The sequence below is a fragment of the Miniopterus schreibersii genome, assembly GCF_964146895.1.
Source record: "Miniopterus schreibersii genome assembly, chromosome: 19".
In the NCBI taxonomy this organism is placed as follows: domain Eukaryota; kingdom Metazoa; phylum Chordata; class Mammalia; order Chiroptera; family Miniopteridae; genus Miniopterus; species Miniopterus schreibersii.
The window spans coordinates 32,031,342-32,049,015 of NC_138119.1; the positions used below are offsets into that span (position 1 = coordinate 32,031,342).

Consider the following 17,674-nt stretch of genomic DNA (forward strand, 5'->3'; position numbering starts at 1 on the left):
GGAAACAGACAGAGACAGGCTTCATCTCTCTCCTTCCTGTCCCACCCAGTGCAGCCAGCGTAGCCGAGCGACTGCAGACCTCCCCTGCCCCCAGTCCTCTGCTGGGCCCCTGGCTTCATTAGCCCCTCAGCTCCCTTCTCCCATTAGACACCTGATCTCAGGCAAGGCCTAATGAGCTGTAGGTCCTATAAAACCTCCAGCTGGCCCCAGGAAGCCCCAGGAAGCCTCTGAGCTGCCTGAACCCTGCCATGTGGGGACCGCTGCCCCCTGGTGGCTGTACTTGGGAGTGGTGCCCTAAAGGGCATCCTTAGGAGGGGGAGCAAAGTCCGTGCCTTTGCCCTGAGATCGGCCTCAGGTCCCAGAGGTCCCAGAGTGAGCGTCAAACATGAGAGTTGGGCCCTGGTTCCCTTTACACATTGCAATCACCTAAGCATCTTTGAAAAGTACGAATGTCACTTCCCCACACGTCCTGTGTTCATTGGTGTGGGCTATGGCCTGGGCCCGAGGATTTTACAAAGCTCCTCAGGTGGCTAATGTGCCACAAAGTTGGGGGCCCCCTGAGTTGGCGAGTGTGCGACGTTCTGTTGGAAAATACGCCTGCCCTCGGGCTGACTCTGTTCTCTCTCACCTCCCCCACTGCCCACACCCCAGGCTCACTGATGCTGACAAGAAGCGCCTATGGGAGAAGCGATACTATTGCCACTCGGAGGTGAGCTCACTGCCCCTGGTGCTCGCCAGTGCCCCGAGCTGGGAGTGGGCGTGCCTGCCCGACATCTATGCTCTCCTGAAGCAGTGGACCCGAATGAACCACCAGGATGCCCTGGGGCTCCTACACGCCACGTGAGTTGTAACACCCACCTTTACCGGCCAGGTGTTCTTCCAGAAGCCAGGGCTTGGCGCTGCCCATCACTGACCTGGGCCTCAGAGCCTGTCGCTTGGTGGTCAGGGTGCTGGGCTCTGTTTTGCAGCTTCCCAGACCAGGAGGTGCGGCGGATGGCTGTCCAGTGGATCGGCTCGCTGTCGGATGCCGAGCTGCTTGACTACCTGCCCCAGCTTGTGCAGGTGGGTGCAATGGCCTGCCCTCCAGTTCTGACGGTCCCACCCCCAAACCCCCATGTTGGTTGTGTTCTGCCCCTTAGAACCAGGGTGGAGATAGTGGCAGGTATAGATTACGGGCAGTCAATAGAGCTTCATCTTCCCTCTCTCCCAAACAGGCCCTGAAGTACGAGTGCTACCTGGATAGCCCCTTGGTGCGCTTCCTCCTGAAACGGGCAGTCTCTGACTTGAGAGTGACTCACTACTTCTTCTGGTAAAACTGTGTGCAAAAGGGGGTGGGAGATGTGGGTCCTTTACTCAGGGGTCTTCGACTCCTAGGCATGCAGGGTGGGGAGCTGAGTCTTCTGGGTTCCAGTATATTGCTGACTTGCCATGTGACTCAGGGGGTCTCAGTCCACTGCTGTGTGGCACAGTGAGGATCTTCCCTGGCCCTCCTACCCACCCACACACTGAGAAAAAGAGAGGAGAAACAGAGGCCGAGGGCCTGTGAGCTCTACTTAAAGGAAGAGTTGGCATAGACGGGGCTTCGAGTGAGCTCCTGTATGAGCTGTGCATGCAGAGCTATTTTCCCTCCCAGGATTGGAGCAGGGTCTGACCCCTGCCCCCCCCTACACCCTTGCCTGTGATTCTTTGAGTGGCCTGACTGCCCATTCCTTTTGCTTTGCAGGTTGCTGAAGGACGGCCTCAAAGACTCCCAGTTCAGCATCCGCTACCAGTATCTGCTGGCAGCCTTGTTGTGCTGCTGTGGCAAGGGGCTGAGAGAGGAGTTTAACCGCCAGTGCTGGCTTGTCAACACCCTGGCCAAGCTGGCCCAGCAGGTCCGGGATGCTTCCCCATCTACACGGCAGGTGAGTGGGGTGGGAGCTGCTTCTACCCATTTCTGGTCCTGGGCTTCTGCAGCCAGTCATGAACTTAGGCATCCTAACCAGCAGGATGGCACCTGATCATCTCTGATTTAGGGACTGAGGAGGGATGTGACTCTCTCTAGGCTACAGGTCATAAACTGACAGTCTGCAGGCTGGATAAGGCCCAGGGATATGTTTTGTTTGGCCTGCAAAGTATTACCACTTTTATTTAGCTTTTTGCCTTAAAGGCCAAGCACAGTGTGTGAGTTGCTCACTGCACAGGAGCACCCAGTCCAAGGGGGCAAGTGGGGGCTGGAATACAGTCAGATGGTCACTAGGCTGTGAGCTGGCTCAAGGCTGCTTCTACCCAGAGAGGGCACCTTTATCTGTGTGCACATGTGGGCTGTTAGGCCAGCAGCTAACATTAAAAATTAAGAGATTGTAAAATGCAAATTGTTAGTTTTTCTTGGCAACTGTCTGAGCTGCCTCCCTACCTTGACATGAGCCTCCCCTCTCCATTCAGGGGCCTGCCTGCTGTGAGCTGTTCTCTCTTCATCCAGCCCTTTCCAGGCTGGGGCATGGGAGGGGTGGTCTTCCTTTTACACAGCCTCCTGGAGGCTTCTGGGGGTTGTTTTCATACCAGTTACTGCCAGGTGCCCCCCCTGGGGAGAGGCTTGGTTCTGAGTGGCCCCTCACCCACCCCTCCTCGTTTGCCCCCTCCTGTCCCTCAGGGGATCCTCCGCACGGGCCTGGAAGATGTAAAACAGTTCTTTGCCCTCAATGGCTCCTGCCGCCTGCCACTCAGCCCCAGTCTGCTGGTTAAGGGCATTGTGCCCAGGGTGAGTGACTGTGCCCAGGGTTTGGGGCTCTCGGAGTGGGGAGGGCTTAGTGGAGGCGAGGTCCTTGCAGACCTGGTTTTTGAGGAAAATGAGGAAGAAAGGCATGTTTGGGTCTCTTCCCCAACCCTAACGCATAGGGACTTTTGCCCAACAGCTGTGCAGGGTGGGGGACCGGGGTGGGGGCCGGGTAAGTGGCTCGTGATGGTGGGGCTGAGGCCGGGCTGGTGAAGCTGTCTCTGTTATTTGTGAGTGTTCTCCGCTCCGGGCACTGCTCTGAGTACTGCATCCTCACGACTCTTAGGAAGCCCCTACTGTGGAGCCCCATTTCACAGAGGGGTAAAGACGGGACATATGACTTGCCAGAAGTCACAGCACTAGTAAGTTGTGTGCAGAGTGAACTGAAGGGATGAGAGAGCAGGTGCTTGAGCCGACCTCGTAACAAGCTGAATAGACGATGGCAGTTAGAAAGGAAGGAAGGAACTAGGGCTCCTGAGAAAATCTGGGAGAAACTGAGCAGGTGGACCGGAAGCAGCTTGGCCCAAGTAGATGGGCCATTTTCCTTCCTGGGTGCGGGCCACCCTGACCTCAACACTCCGCTCTCTCCTGTGGTAGGACTGTTCCTACTTCAACTCCAATGCCGTCCCCCTCAAGCTCTCCTTCCAGAATGTGGATCCGCTGGGCGAGAACATCAGAGTCATCTTCAAGGTGAGGACATTGCCCTCAAGCCTGGTGGGATGGAGGCTGTAGGGAGAAGGGGAAGAGCCCAAGGGTGGCAGCCGCAGGCCAGTGCTCTTTCTGCTGTTCCATGCTGCAGTTTTAATACACGAAAGACCATCAGGTGAAAAAAGTAGACCAATTCTGCACGGGCCCAGAGGTTGGGACCTGTAGGGAGGCAAGTGATAGCTCAATCCTCAGAAGCACTTTCTAGGAGGCAGAGCAACCCCTACAATGGAATATAAGGTGATGATCTGCTTGTCCCTGGGGGTATTCAGGCAGAGGCTGAATGACTGTGGCAGTGATGTCAAAAAGGAAATTAATATATCAGGTGCAGGTTGGACTCATTGAACCATAAGGCCTTCTAACTAATACATCCATGCTTTGGAGAAGTAAATGATAGTTTCAAGGCATGTAATCTGGGGGGGGGGGGGGGGGATGAAATGTACATATGTGGTATGGTAATATAAATATATATATATAATATTTGTTGTGTGTAAGTTCTGAATCCAAGGTATAAAGATTCACGTTTTAAAAAGGCTTGGTCAGGAGGGCTGCGTGAGGAAGGGGAACCTGACTTCAGTTTGGATGGGAATGTGGGGTTGGGGAAGAGCCGGAACCCCACATGACTCCTTTCTGGTGTTTTGACCTGGTATGAGCTGAGTGGGCACGTCAGAGGTGGAGAACTGGACAGTCTCTCCCTGTCACTGTTGTCTGGATCCTCCTGGGAGACCTGGGAACCGAGGGAGGTGGTAGAGATGGCTCTGGTCATCACTCTCTTCCTCCCTCCAGTGTGGGGATGACCTTCGTCAGGACATGCTCACCCTGCAGATGATTCGCATCATGAACAAGATCTGGGTCCAGGAGGGGCTGGACATGCGCATGGTGATTTTCCGCTGCTTCTCCACCGGAAGGGGGAGAGGTCAGTTGGCAGTGGGCGGGGCTGTGAACAGGTGGAGGGTAGGGTGGGGGGTGCCCTTTGCTTACTGTCCCTTTGCCTATTCCCAACACTAACCGTGTGCTTCTCAGACAACGTGGAAAGGGCAAGATGATTCCATTAGGGGCTGTGGAGTGGCATAAAAAAAGAAGGCAGGGAGAGAGACTTCTAAAACAGAACAACCAAACGTACTCTATAGACTTTGGATCCCAATTCAACCAAACCAGCTGTAAAAAAGATATTTTTTGAGACAATTGGGGAAAATATGAATATGGATCAGGTTAGGTGTGATTAGATTAGATGAGATTAAAGAACAATTGTTAATTTTTGAATGTGATAATGGCATGGTGGTTTTGTCCTTGTTAGTTTTCCTTGAAATATTTATGAGTGAAATGACTTGTCTGGGATTTGCTTTAAAATATTCCAACCATACGCTGACTAGGGTGGCTCAGTTGGTTGGGTGTTGTCCCATTCACCTAAAGGTTACTGGTTTGATTCCCGGTCAGGGCACATGCCTGAGTTGCAGCCTTGATCCCCAGTGGGGGGCATGCAGGAGGCAGCTGATCGATGGTCTACTCTCACATAGATGTTTCTCTTTCTCTCCCCCCTCCCTTCCTCTTTCTCTAAAAAATCAATAAAATTTTTTTTTTAATTCTCACTTGAAGATATTTTTTCCGTTGCTTTTCAGAGAGAGTGGAAAGGGGGGAAAGAGAGAAAGAGAGAGGGAGTGAGAGAAACATCGATGTGAGAGAGACACATTGATTGGTTGCCTCCTGCATGCGCTGCATGCGCCCTGACCAGGGCCAGGGATCCAGCCTGCAACCAAGGTTCCTGCCCTTGGCTAGAATTGAACCCAGGACCCTTCAGTCCATGGGCCGACACTCTAACCAAACCAGCCAGGGCAATACAAATATATTTTTAAAAAATACTCCAGGCAGGGGGTGGAAGCAGCAGTGTTGGGTAAGTGAAATAGATTAAACAAGGTTAGCAAAAGTGTTGATAATTTTTGAAACTGGGCAGTGGTTATGAATGAATACATGATCCATTTCTTTATTATATGTATTTGAAAATTAAAAACAAAAAGGAACAGCAGCTACGAATAGGAGAGACCAGTCACAATGTGGGATGTGAGACCTGATGAATGGCGTCCTTTCTACCATGATCTTCTTCCCATATTATCGGACTTGGTCCAAATGCCGTAGAGTTTAATTTACAGAGAACCATCTGGCAAAGCACTTATAGTTCTCTCCCGCAGTCCCTTCTCTCTGCTCTGGAGAGTGACCCAGTGCCTCCCTCACAGGGATGGTGGAGATGATCCCTAATGCCGAGACCCTGCGCAAGATCCAGGTGGAGCACGGGGTGACCGGCTCCTTCAAGGACCGGCCTCTGGCCGACTGGCTGCAGAAGCACAACCCTGGGGAGGACGAGTACGAGAAGGTAGGGCTGGGAGTGGCGGATGAGGCTGGGGTGGGGTGTGCCCAACTCTGGCACGTTGCTCTGTTACCACGAGACCTGCACATGCTCAGAGAGAAGAGCTCAGCTGTGTTGGGAGGAAAGAAATACTTTCCTGATTTACTGGTATATCCAGATGTCTAGGGGTGGGTCAAATGACCGGTAAGTTGACAGAAAATCTCCTGGTATCCAACTGGGAAACCTTCATCGAGGTTCCCATGGCAGATTGGATTTTGGGGGGGGGGAGCCAACTTTTGAGAACCTGCCTGTATCTCTCCTAATCGTGGATCCTGTTCAGTTCTTCTGTGCCCTCCAAGGGGTTCAGTGCTTTGTAGAACAAGAGCTAGTTGGAAGACCTTAAAGATCATTTTAATCTGACTCATCTTTTCATAGATATGAGTTAAGATTCACTCAGATGTTCCTAGTTATGGAGCTGGCTTGTGGCAAGGCTGTAACTGGAAGCCAAGGTGAAGCGTAGGCAGGAGATGGAGATGACAGAAAAGGGTGGAGCTTTACTGGGTGGAAGGGCCTTGGTGACTTGTGTGGGGGCCATGGGCTGGTCCACAGCTGGTCCACAGCTTTATGGCGCTAGTTTCTGGGTTAACTAAGTTTAGGGGAGGGAACAAGTCCCAATAACCAAACTCATAAGAGACTGACTATAAGCCAGAATTGCTAATTTATATAGTTTAACTTTCAAGAGGATCCAAATACTAATTTATATTGATTAATGCATTTTATCCTTGAGGGAAAACTACATGGACAAGTTATAATCAGAATAATGTCTAGTGAACATCTAATTAGTTGATCTTAGACGGCCTTAAATGTTGATATTTCTCAGGGTTTAATTCCTGACCTGCTGTACTCTCTGCATTCTTCTTGTGCCAGCTCATCATCTCTTCTCATGTTCTTGTTGTTGTTGTTGTTGTTAATCCTTACCCAAGGGTATTTTTCCTTTGATTTTTAGAGAGGATGGAAGTGGGGGAGGGAGGAGGAAGGAGAGAGAGAGGGAGAGGGAGGGAGGAAGAGAGAGAGAGAGAGAAACATTGATGTGAGAGAGACACATTGATTTGTTGCCTCCCTCACATACACCACCAGGGCCGGAGATTAAACCTGCAACCCAGGTACAAGCCCTTGACCAGGAATCGAACCCGTGACACTTTGGTGCACAGGCCAATGCTCTAATTGCTGAGCTCCACTGGCCAGGGCAAGCCATGGGTCTTCTTTTTTTTTTAAGGAGAGAATGTTTTTTTAAAATATGTTTTTATTGATTTTAGAAAGAGAGGAAGGGAGAGGGAGAGAGAGAAACAATGATGGGAGAGAGAGCCATTGATCAGCCACCTGCTGCACGCCCCCTACTGGGCATCAAGCCTGCAACCTGGGCGTGTGCCCTGACCAGGAATCGAACCGTGACCTCTTGATTCATGGGTCGACGTTCAACCACTGAGCCACACCAGCCGGGCACCATGAGTCTTCCTGATGCTTCCGCTGCTGCACCTCTGCTGTACCAAACCCTGCTGATCCTTCTTCCCAGACAGTCCTCACATCTGTCCTCTTCTTTCCATTTCTTTCAGAGCTTTGCTATCTGTTCCCTGAACCACTAGCACATCTCCTCCTTCCATCACTGCTTGATTTCAGAGGTGTGGTGTGTTTTTTTTTTAATAAAGTGAAAAACCTGCCTCTGTCACTCTTTGCTCTAAATTCTTCAAAGGCTCCCTATGTCCTAAAAGATAAGTCCAACATCCATAGCACTGCACGTACAGCTTTTTGTAATCCAGCTCTGCCTACCCCTGGAATTTTATCCCCTCTGTCCCCATCTCATAATAACTTAATGCTGAAGCTTAGGGAGCTACTTACATTTCCTTGATACCTTTAGACAATAGTAATCCCTTCCCCATCCCTCAAAATTCACCCTCTCTCTGTTGCAGACTTCAAGGTCCTCTCCCTTGGAGAAGAGTAATGGATTCTTTCCTCCCTCCCTCCCACCCACCCCACATGCTATTTCTACTAACATGTGCTTTTCAGGTATTAAACAGCCACCATGCAGAGGCACTGTGATTCGTGCTGGAATTATGATTACTCCCTGCCAATGTAATAAAGAGTTATAGTAAATATGATAGACATATGTTCAACAAGAGTACACACACTCAGAAAAGTAACTCTGTGTCTTAAATGTTTAATAAGTCTTTCAAAGCTAGCTTCTCAGCTCTTCTAGCCTTTCTGCTTGAATAACGCTGGTAGCGCCTTATGATGACTTCCAGTAGGGAAGAACTAGAGGCATTTGGCTCTTGGCCACTTACTCAGCAGAGTTCCCTACATCCCTACCAGGGAAACCTCTTAAATCCGGAGGGCTCCCCTTGTTCAGTGAGACTTCCTGCCAGTAAGCCACTAACACCCTGCATAACTTAGGTGGTGGGACTTTGTTCATTTGCCCAGGGACATACAAGTATTTTGTAAGGCAAAAGAGGATGCATTCCTGATAGAAAGAAGATCTGAAGGCAAGTTGATGGAGGTGAAGGTCGGATTGAGTGGTTTCCTTTCATCCCTCTATTTCCCTTCCATCGAAAGTCTTTCTTCCAGAAGGTGCATTCCATGACTTCTCTACAAACTTTCTCTTTTGAGTCTCCTATGGACTAGTCATCTGGTTTAATTCAACAAGTATCTGGGAAGTTTCTGTGTGTAGCCAGTTTTGAAACAGGCCTTGTGGAACAGCCAAGAAGCAGCTGGGAGACAGGATCCCTAGACCCTGAGGGAGTAAAACGACTAAGCCCTGAGTGAATGGTGGTGGCAGTGGGGCTGGGGGCTCAATGGGGAGGAGTCTGTGTGAGCTGGGAAGGTCTGGGAAAGGCGTGGGCCTCAAGGAAGGTCCATGAAGGATGGCAGAAATCTGTAGAAAGATGTAAGGAAGGCACACATTCTCTATCTGGGAAGCTTTCTTCCATCCCAACTTTGTACACTCCTGGTTGGCTGTGGTAATTGTTGCCTTCTGCTGATGAGCCTTTCCTGAATTCTTGGAAATTTTATAATGTCACAAAGAGGATTTAGAGGGTGAAAGGTATCCATTTGCTAATTCTGCATATTTTTACTTTCTGGAAAAGCAGATAAGGGGAAGAGTGTTAACCAGATAAAATAAGGTGGATCCAACCCCTTCCCCTTCCCCTCCTCCTCCAGCTTTAAACTCAGAAATATCCCTGACACACTTTACTAACTAGATATGTCTGATTTCCAGGTGTTATACATGCCCAGAACTGTTAACTGCCTCAGCTCTTCTTTGCAGCAAAGTGACCTTAGTGAGATTAGCATTTAGCTGTTACTGAGAACACTGGGGATGGGTGTTGTTTGGGGGGCAGGGAGAAAGATGGAAGAATTCTGAGCAGGGTCAGGAAAGGACCCTTAAGTTGGCTGCTTCAGTGTGTGCTTGAGTTAAGATGGTCACAACTGGTTGGGAAAGTTGTACACGTCAGTCTTCCTGTCTATTAAGGTCTCTTCAGTCTGGGCTGGTCAAGTTTGGGCTCTGGATGAGTTCATTGTCTTTCTAACCATGCTCCCTCGGAGACAGAAAGGTGCAGAGGAAGACAAATTTCAGATATAGTGCAGAGGAAGACGAATTTCAGATATAGTGGTGAAGATATTCATGGAAACCAACTGAGCCACACCAGCCAGGCTCTGTGGGTCTCCTCCCGCTCCATAAGATGCAGGAGACATTCTGGGAGTAGCAGGGTGCAGGTTGCTCTGTGACGAAGGCTGAACAGGCAGGTGTGCCGTGCTGTTGGGACTCATGAGAAAGAGGCCAGAGCTGGCGGAATTCAGCCTTGCTGTGGCCCTGGAGTCCTTCCAAGACAGCTTTATGCCCTCTCCATTTTCTTTCCCTCCTCCCAGGCCGTGGAGAACTTCATCTATTCCTGTGCCGGCTGCTGCGTGGCCACGTACGTCTTGGGCATCTGTGACCGACACAATGACAACATCATGCTGAAGACGACTGGCCACATGTTCCACATAGATTTTGGCCGCTTCCTGGGCCATGCCCAGATGTTTGGCAACATCAAGCGGTAAGTGGTCCTAAGTGGTGTCCTCAAGCGGGGGTGTGTGTGTAGGGCAGGGGGCTCAGCAGAAATGGTTCAGAGCTGGGACGTAGCCCGTGGTGGAAGGAGCTGCGCTTCAGAGCGTGGTCTTTGGGCTGAGCAGCTTTGCAGAGAAGACTGAGAAAGAGGTCAGGGCCTTGCAGGGCCTTGCAGGGCCTTGCAGGAGGTGGGCACCGGCTGTTCTCTCCTTGTTGAGGACTGAGCAAAGGGAAATGAGCTCCACTGCAGCAAAGGGAATACAATTAGACATCCAGGAAAAAATCCCGCTGGCTCACAGACAACAGTGAAGGATGTCTCTGGGATGTTTTAGGATTTAAGCAGAAAGAAAACAGAAAGCCCCATCTATCCAGGGTTGCATAGGTGATGAGGGGTGAGGGGAACCATCCCCAACATAGCCCCAAGGTGGGCTTCCTCCTCCATGTTGACCTTCTACCTGTGTGCTCCCCTTGGCCAGGGACCGTGCTCCCTTTGTCTTCACCTCGGATATGGCGTATGTCATCAACGGGGGCGACAAGCCTTCCAGCCGCTTCCATGATTTTGTTGACCTTTGCTGCCAAGCCTACAACCTCATTCGCAAGCACACCCACCTCTTCCTCAACCTTCTGGGCCTGGTGAGGAGCTCCGTCCCTGAACCCTTTCCTCTTATCATCTGGCACTATCTTTAAGACCACCCCTGTCTTGCTTCAAAGGATTCCTGGAGATCTACTTTTCTGAGCTCTTGAGAAAGGCAGGGCCCGGGACAAGGGTGTATGTGCAGATATCTGACTTCCTGCCCCTCCATTCTTTTTTTTTAACATCTTTTAAAATTTTTATTTATTTCTATTTATTGATTGATTTGAGAGAGAGAGGGAGGAAGGAAAGAAGGAAGGAAGGAAGGAAGGAAGGAAGGAAGGAAGGAAGGAAGGAAGGAAGGAAGGAAGGAAGGAAGGAAGGAAGGAGAAAGAAAGAAAGAAAGAAAGAAAGAAAAAGAAAGAAAGATCAATTTGTTGTTCTACCCATTTATGCATTCATTGGTTGATTTTGTATGTGCCCTGACAGGGGTTTGAACCCACAAGCCTGGAGTACCAGGACAGTGCTCTAACCAGCTGAGTTACCCGGTCAGGGCAGCTTATCTATTCTCACGGCCTCTGTCTACCACCCTCTAGGATGCTTCTAGAAAAGTATGAGAAGAGCCTAGCTGTGGCAAATCTTGCCTTATAGTGGGGAAGATGCAAGACCTCCTGATTGTTATAGGCACCCTCTCTCCTCCTTTACTCTCCTTCTAGATGCTGTCCTGTGGGATCCCTGAGCTCTCAGACCTGGAGGACCTCAAGTATGTGTATGATGCCCTGAGGCCTCAGGACACAGAGGCCAATGCCACTACCTACTTTACTAGGTAACACCCTGCATACAATACGTAATTAATTTCCAGGCTGCCTGCTTGGGAGGAGTGGGGCCAGGGAAATGGGAAAGGCTTAGCTCAGGTGGCAGAGCCTAGTTGACAATGTGGGTGTACTGTCCCCACTTTGCCTCTGACTTAGGTACATTACTTCCCATCTCTCAGACTCAGTTTCCCGTCTGCACTTTGGTGCTGACCTTTGTTTATAGAGGTATTGCAATCTGCCCTTACTTGCACTCTCACCAGGTCTTGGTCAAAGAATTTATGGGGCAAGTATGACTTTTTAGTGCTGTTTAGCGCTCTGGATCAAAACCTTCCTTCTCCCTTATCAAAACATGAATTTCATGGTTTCATTTTCCCACACTGGACAAAGTTTTTAGGCACGCTGCATATGAAAGCAGAGAAGTATCTATGTATGAATGTTTACAGTTTTGTCTGTGTAGATGATGTCTCCGTTTAATTATGTACTCTTCTTGGAACTTTACAAACTACATTTTTTTCTGTTGGTCTAACACAGAACCCTTCCTTTTGAATTGAAATCTCTAGATTGAGCAGTGCTGGTGAGGTCCCATGGTACTGAACCTTGAAATTCAGTTTGACAACAATATTTAGATATTTACATGGCAACCCTAGGTGGAACCTTTAATTCCTTACTACCTTGGTTTAGCTGTCTTTGGCTTAGGAGAGCAGCAAGGGGAGATAAGACCCCCAGGTTCACATGAATCAATTGCGTGTAGTTAATTGTGTGCCAGTCCTTTGCTCTATGAGGATATTACACAGAGAAAATGATTTGATGTGAGCTAAGTGTTAGTCTCAGGTGTCAGGGGATATTCCTTGAGATAGCTCTGTCCAGGCAGTGGGGACATGGGTCCATGGTGACATCTTCTTCCCATCTTCTTGCACCAACAGGTTGATTGAGTCCAGCTTGGGCAGTGTAGCCACAAAGCTCAATTTTTTCATCCATAACCTGGCTCAGATGAAGTTCACGGGCTCAGATGACCAGCTGACCCTTTCCTTTGCCCCCCGCACGTATACTCTTCAGCGCTCTGGCCGCATCAGTGATGTCTTTCTCTCCCGCCAGGAGAAGGTCTTCCACCCCAACAAGACCTACGTAAGCGTCTTCTCGTCTGATCCTCTCTTGCTCCGCAGTGCTCCCAGCTTACTGGGTTCTGTTTCTTCACATCCACACAGTGGGCACTGGAGTCACTGAGCATCCTGTGCTAGGAGCAGTCACAGACCATGTCCCTCTCCCTTGCCCAAGTGGCCTGCCTGGAATCAGGGAGCTGAATTAGATGGTTACTCCCTCTGAGTCAAGGGTCTTGAGAAACATGTACAGGAAATATTTGTTCCCAAATTCCTGCATATGTACATAGGCATATCTTCGCCCCCATTGGAGATACTTTTACCGCCTTCCTTCTGGAAAGTCTTGTTGCCCCCCCGACACACACACACACACACACACACTTCAGTTCCTTACCTGCCCCCTTCACTGGGTGTGGAGGGTGTGGCAGGTGTTCTCTAAGACTTGAACCTTTGCAGATCTATGTGATAAAGGTGATGCGCGAGAATGCTCATGAGGCCACTTACATCCAGCGGACGTTTGAGGAGTTCCAGGAGCTACACAGTAAGCTGCGGCTGCTCTTCCCTTCTTCTCTCTTGCCCAGGTAGCTGCCCCTTTTACTCTCTGCCGGAGGGATACTGGGGACGGAGAATGGGTGGGGGTTGGTAGGACTGCAGGAGCTAGAAACTCTTCTTTTAGAGTCAAGATCACCAGTGGGCCTATGTACATATGCAGCGGTTAAGCATCGACCTAGGATCCAGATCAGGGGTTTGATTCCCGGTCAGGGCACATGCCCGGGCTCGATCCCCAACAGGGGGCGTGCAGGAGGCAGCCGATCAGTGACTCTCTCATCATTGATGTTTCTCTCTCTCCTTCTCCTTTCCTCTCTCTGAAATTAATAAAGACACTAAAAAAAATATTTAAAGAAAAATCACCATTGGGCGCTTGGTTTCCTTGGCCCAGTAATGAGTTTGATAACAAGTGCTCCCCCTGCTGGCAAAGCTCTCCAGCCTTGGAAATAAGCCGGGGCCCACCTCCTGGAAGGAGAGCAAGCTGGGTCTAAAGGTAGGGACATTTACTAAATTCGAAGGTGTTTCAAGGTTTCTAATCTTTTTTTTTTTTTTTTGTAATTCTCACCCAAGAGTATGTTTTTTGTTTTTGTTTTTTTATTGATTTGAGAGAGAGGGAAACATTGATCAGTTGCCTCCGGTACTCACCCTGACTGGGGATCAAACCCACAGCCTGGGTATGTGCCCTGACTGGAATTGAACCCATGACCCTTCAGTGTACAGGACAATGCTCCAACCAACTGAGCCACACTGGCCAGGGCAAGATTTCTAATCTTTTAAAGAGTAAAAGTATTTTTCTAATAGATAAACAAAAGCTGGTATATACATACAATGGGGTATATGAAGCCTTAAAAAGAAGGAAATTCTGGTACATGCTGCAACGTGGATGAACCTTGAGGACATTATGCTAAGTGATATAAACCAGTCACAGAAAGACAAATACTGTGTGACATCCCACTTATATTAAGTACCTAGAGTATTAAAATTCATAGAGACAAAAAGTAAAACGGTGGTTTCCAAGGCCTGGGTGGGCAGGGGAAACTTGGAGAGTTGTTTAATGGGGTAGAATTTCAGTTTTGCGAGATGAAAAGAGTTCTGGAGAGAGAGAGTGATTGTTGCTCTTACGTGTGAATGTACTTCATGCCACTGAACTTTATACTTACAAATGGTTAAGATGGTAAACTCTGTTAAATGTATTTCACCACAGATTTTTTTTAAATGATTTTTTAAATGACTTTTACCTTGACGGGGAAAACTGGGGGCTCCAAAGCCCCTGAGGTACTTCTGGGGACCCATAGGACTCTCCCCAACAGTTTGGCTTTCATGTCTGGGGTCCTTGGAACTGTCCAGGGGTTTCCTGGGCACAGACAGGGGGAGCTGCGGGCGGAATGGAGCAGGTGGGGTTAGGGGTGGGGGGGGGGTCCCTGGGAAGGGAGGTGGGTAAGAAATGGGGGTCAGGTGACTGAAAATGCAAATGAAATGTGACAAAAGCCTGTTGTCTCTTCACTTTCCCTTTCTTACACCCCTCACCTCCCCTCCCCCTCCCACCCCCTCGACACACCCCACCCCCCTTCCCCCCACACCCCACACCCCCTACCCCCCACACCTACCACCCCCCTCACACACCCCACCCCCTCGACACACCCCCCCCACACACACCTCACCCCCCACACACACCTCACCCACCCCACACCCCCACACCCCTCACACACCCCACCCCCTTGACACCCCACTCCCTTGACACACCCCACCCCCCCTCGACACACCTCACCCCCCACACACGCCTCACCCACCCCACACCCCTCACACACCCCACCCCCTTGACACCCCACTCCCTCGACACACCCCACCCCACCCCACCCCCCTCGACACACCTCACCCCCCACACACGCCTCACCCACCCCACACCCCACACCCCTCATACACCCCACCCCCTTGACACACTCCACCCCGTCGGCACACCTCACCCCCCGCCCCTCGGCACACCTCACCCCCGGACACACACACCTCACCCCCTCTCGACACCCCCCTCCCACCCCCCCCCAGTTTCCCAAGTCGCTTCGTGATTGGCCGCCCGAGGGGAGAGGCGGGGGCTGAGCGGCGGAGGGAGGAGTTAAACGGCTACATCTGGCACCTGATCCACGCCGCCCCGGAGGTGGCCGAGGTGGGTGGGGTGCCCTCCGGTTTGTGGGGTGTGGAGGAAGCCGCGGAAGGGTGGGGAGCCCCTGGCAAGCAGGGAGCGCGCTGGGCTCTGCGGAGGGGGCGGGGCGCGGCGGTGGCGCGGAACCGGCGGCCTGGAGGCGCCCCGGGGAGGGAGCGGGGTCCTGAGGAAGAGGGGTGCCTGTCCCTGGGCGGGAGCGTCCCAACGCTCTGTAGCTGCCTGACGCCAGCTCCGAGAGGATTTAGGGGAAGGACCCTGATCGAGCCCGAGCAGGGCCCGGGGCGTCCCGGAGCGGGGTCCGGGAACCCAGCGCCTGGTGCCCCCTGGTGGGGAGGCGGTGCCTGAGCGCCCGGGTGGCGGGCCGGTCCCGGCGTACGTGCATCGCGTGTGCGAACGCGGCGGAAAACCCGCCGGAAAACCCGCCCCTGGGGAGACTTGAGAATTATGAGGCAAGTCCCGAGGACGCCGCGGGAGGCCCTGGAGCCGGCCCCGGCCCCTCGGTGGTTGCGGCTGGTTCACCTCCGGCCCCGCAGAGCGTCCCGGGCTCGTTCCTGAAGTCGGTGCCAGCAGGGTCCCTGCCCCGCAGAGCGTCCCGGGCTCGTTCCTGAAGTCAGTGCCAGCAGGGTCCCGGCCCCGCAGAGCGTCCCGGGCTCGTTCCTGAAGTCAGTGCCAGCAGGGTCCCCGCCCCGCAGAGCATCCCGGGCTCCTTCCTGAAGTCAGTGCCAGCAGGGTCCCCGCCCCGCAGAGCATCCCGGGCTCCTTCCTGAAGTCAGTGCCAGCAGGGTCCCTGCCCCGCAGAGCGTCCAGGCTCGTTCCTGAAGTCAGTGCCAGCAGGGTCCCGGCCCGCAGAGCGTCCAGGCTCGTTCCTGAAGTCAGTGCCAGCAGGGTCCCGGCCCCGCAGAGCATCCCGGGCTCCTTCCTGAAGTCAGTGCCAGCAGGGTCCCGGCCCCGCAGAGCATCCCGGGCTCGTTCCTGAAGTCAGTGCCAGCAGGGTCCCTGCCCCGCAGAGCGTCCAGGCTCGTTCCTGAAGTCAGTGCCAGCAGGGTCCCTGCCCCGCAGAGCGTCCAGGCTCGTTCCTGAAGTCAGTGCCAGCAGGGTCCCTGCCCCGCAGAGCATCCCGGGCTCCTTCCTGAAGTCAGTGCCAGCAGGGTCCCCGCCCCGCAGAGCGTCCAGGCTCGTTCCTGAAGTCAGTGCCAGCAGGGTCCCTGCCCCGCAGAGCACCCCAGGCTCGTTCCTGAAGTCAGTGCCAGCAGCGGGACTTTCAGCGCCTCACAAACCGTCACGCAGAGTTTAGGGTGATCTAAGTGGGATTACAGGTTAATCGGGGCAAAGTTATAAACTCTAAACAAAGGTGCGCCTACGCCAGGTTACCTGCTGGGCTACGTGTGTAGGTTAGGTTAGTATCCACTGTTAGCAAAAAGTCAGCCAAATCCATCGGTGGTGGTGAACATTCAAGAATCCAGCAGCATCCTATCTAGTAAATAGGGAGGTGCCTGGAGAAGTTGTACCGAATAGAAGGTCTTTTAGGTAGAAACAGGGTGGGACAAGAAAGTCATTAGCAAAAGAAGGGGATTTTTTCAGGTGAGGGCACCTTGGTGGGGTAGGCACCTAAGGGGTCTTGCCTGACAGATTACGGCACTAGTGTTGATCAGGAACTTCCCATTGATTGGTTCACATTCAACCAATCAGCTTCTACCTCTTATTTTATAAAGGTGGAAACTTTTTATTAAAAAAAAAACAAGAAACAATTGAGTCTTGTTTTTTTGGTCCTTGGACCTGCTATTTCTTAACCCCACTTAGATTTTTTTAAAAAAAAACCACACAAATGGTTTTATAAATTGTTTTTATAATTTATTATTGTCAACGTAAGACATCTCCAAACCTGATAAGAATTTTTATCAGTTTATTTGAGCCAAACTGACAATTGCTGGGAAGCAAAAATCTCAACGAATTGAGAAAATGCTCTGGAAAATGGCAGTTTTACCACTTACTTTATACATCAGAATCAAGGGGAAGATGTAAGGGGGTTACATGAAATCCACGGGTGATAGATTAGGGAGGCGGGAGAAAGCAAAGCAGGAGGAAAATCTCTGGGATTGGATAAAAAATAAAACCAATAGACACCTATTTCTTTTACATAGGTGAGTATAGGATAGTTAACAGTTAACAAATTAACACAACGAGGGGGTCTGTGGACTCCTGCTCTGGTGGGAGCTTGTGCCCTAAGGGGTCTGAAAAAGGAAATTACCCGGACTTTCCAAAGGCATGTTATCGTAGATGCACAAACACAATAGACAGGCTCAGGTAAGGTAACGATTGACCTTTGTCAAGAAAGATACCAGCCCAGGACATGACTACCTGCCATGACCTGCTTTTAGTGAGAAAGTTTTGATTTCAGAACATCCTATGTGGTTACTTTAGGTCTCTGAGTTTGCGAGGCCACCATGCAGGCCTCCTCTGAGCTTGTCAGGTTTTGTATTTGGCCCCTTTTCATCCACATACAGAAATAAATCTAGCCACCAGACCCATCACCCTAACAAATCATCTAGCCATTTCCATGTTCCCTTCCTATTTGTCCATATGC

At 51.2% G+C, this 17,674-nt stretch overlaps 1 protein-coding gene across 2 annotated transcripts in view; it reads left to right on the plus strand.

The window, feature by feature from the left end:
* The window catches only part of PIK3C2B (phosphatidylinositol-4-phosphate 3-kinase catalytic subunit type 2 beta), a 43,882-nt gene that overhangs the window by 19,378 nt on the left and 6,830 nt on the right, over positions 1-17,674 (plus strand). For both annotated transcript variants that reach the window (XM_081121205.1, XM_081121206.1), the window contains 14 exons: positions 652-840; positions 969-1,062; positions 1,215-1,309; positions 1,724-1,904; positions 2,633-2,740; positions 3,353-3,445; positions 4,247-4,376; positions 5,692-5,828; positions 9,720-9,889; positions 10,377-10,533; positions 11,188-11,297; positions 12,210-12,411; positions 12,840-12,964; positions 14,976-15,093. In XM_081121205.1, the coding sequence (XP_080977331.1) occupies positions 652-840; positions 969-1,062; positions 1,215-1,309; positions 1,724-1,904; positions 2,633-2,740; positions 3,353-3,445; positions 4,247-4,376; positions 5,692-5,828; positions 9,720-9,889; positions 10,377-10,533; positions 11,188-11,297; positions 12,210-12,411; positions 12,840-12,964; positions 14,976-15,093 (1,909 nt within the window). The remainder of the gene's footprint in view (positions 1-651; positions 841-968; positions 1,063-1,214; positions 1,310-1,723; positions 1,905-2,632; positions 2,741-3,352; positions 3,446-4,246; positions 4,377-5,691; positions 5,829-9,719; positions 9,890-10,376; positions 10,534-11,187; positions 11,298-12,209; positions 12,412-12,839; positions 12,965-14,975; positions 15,094-17,674) is intronic.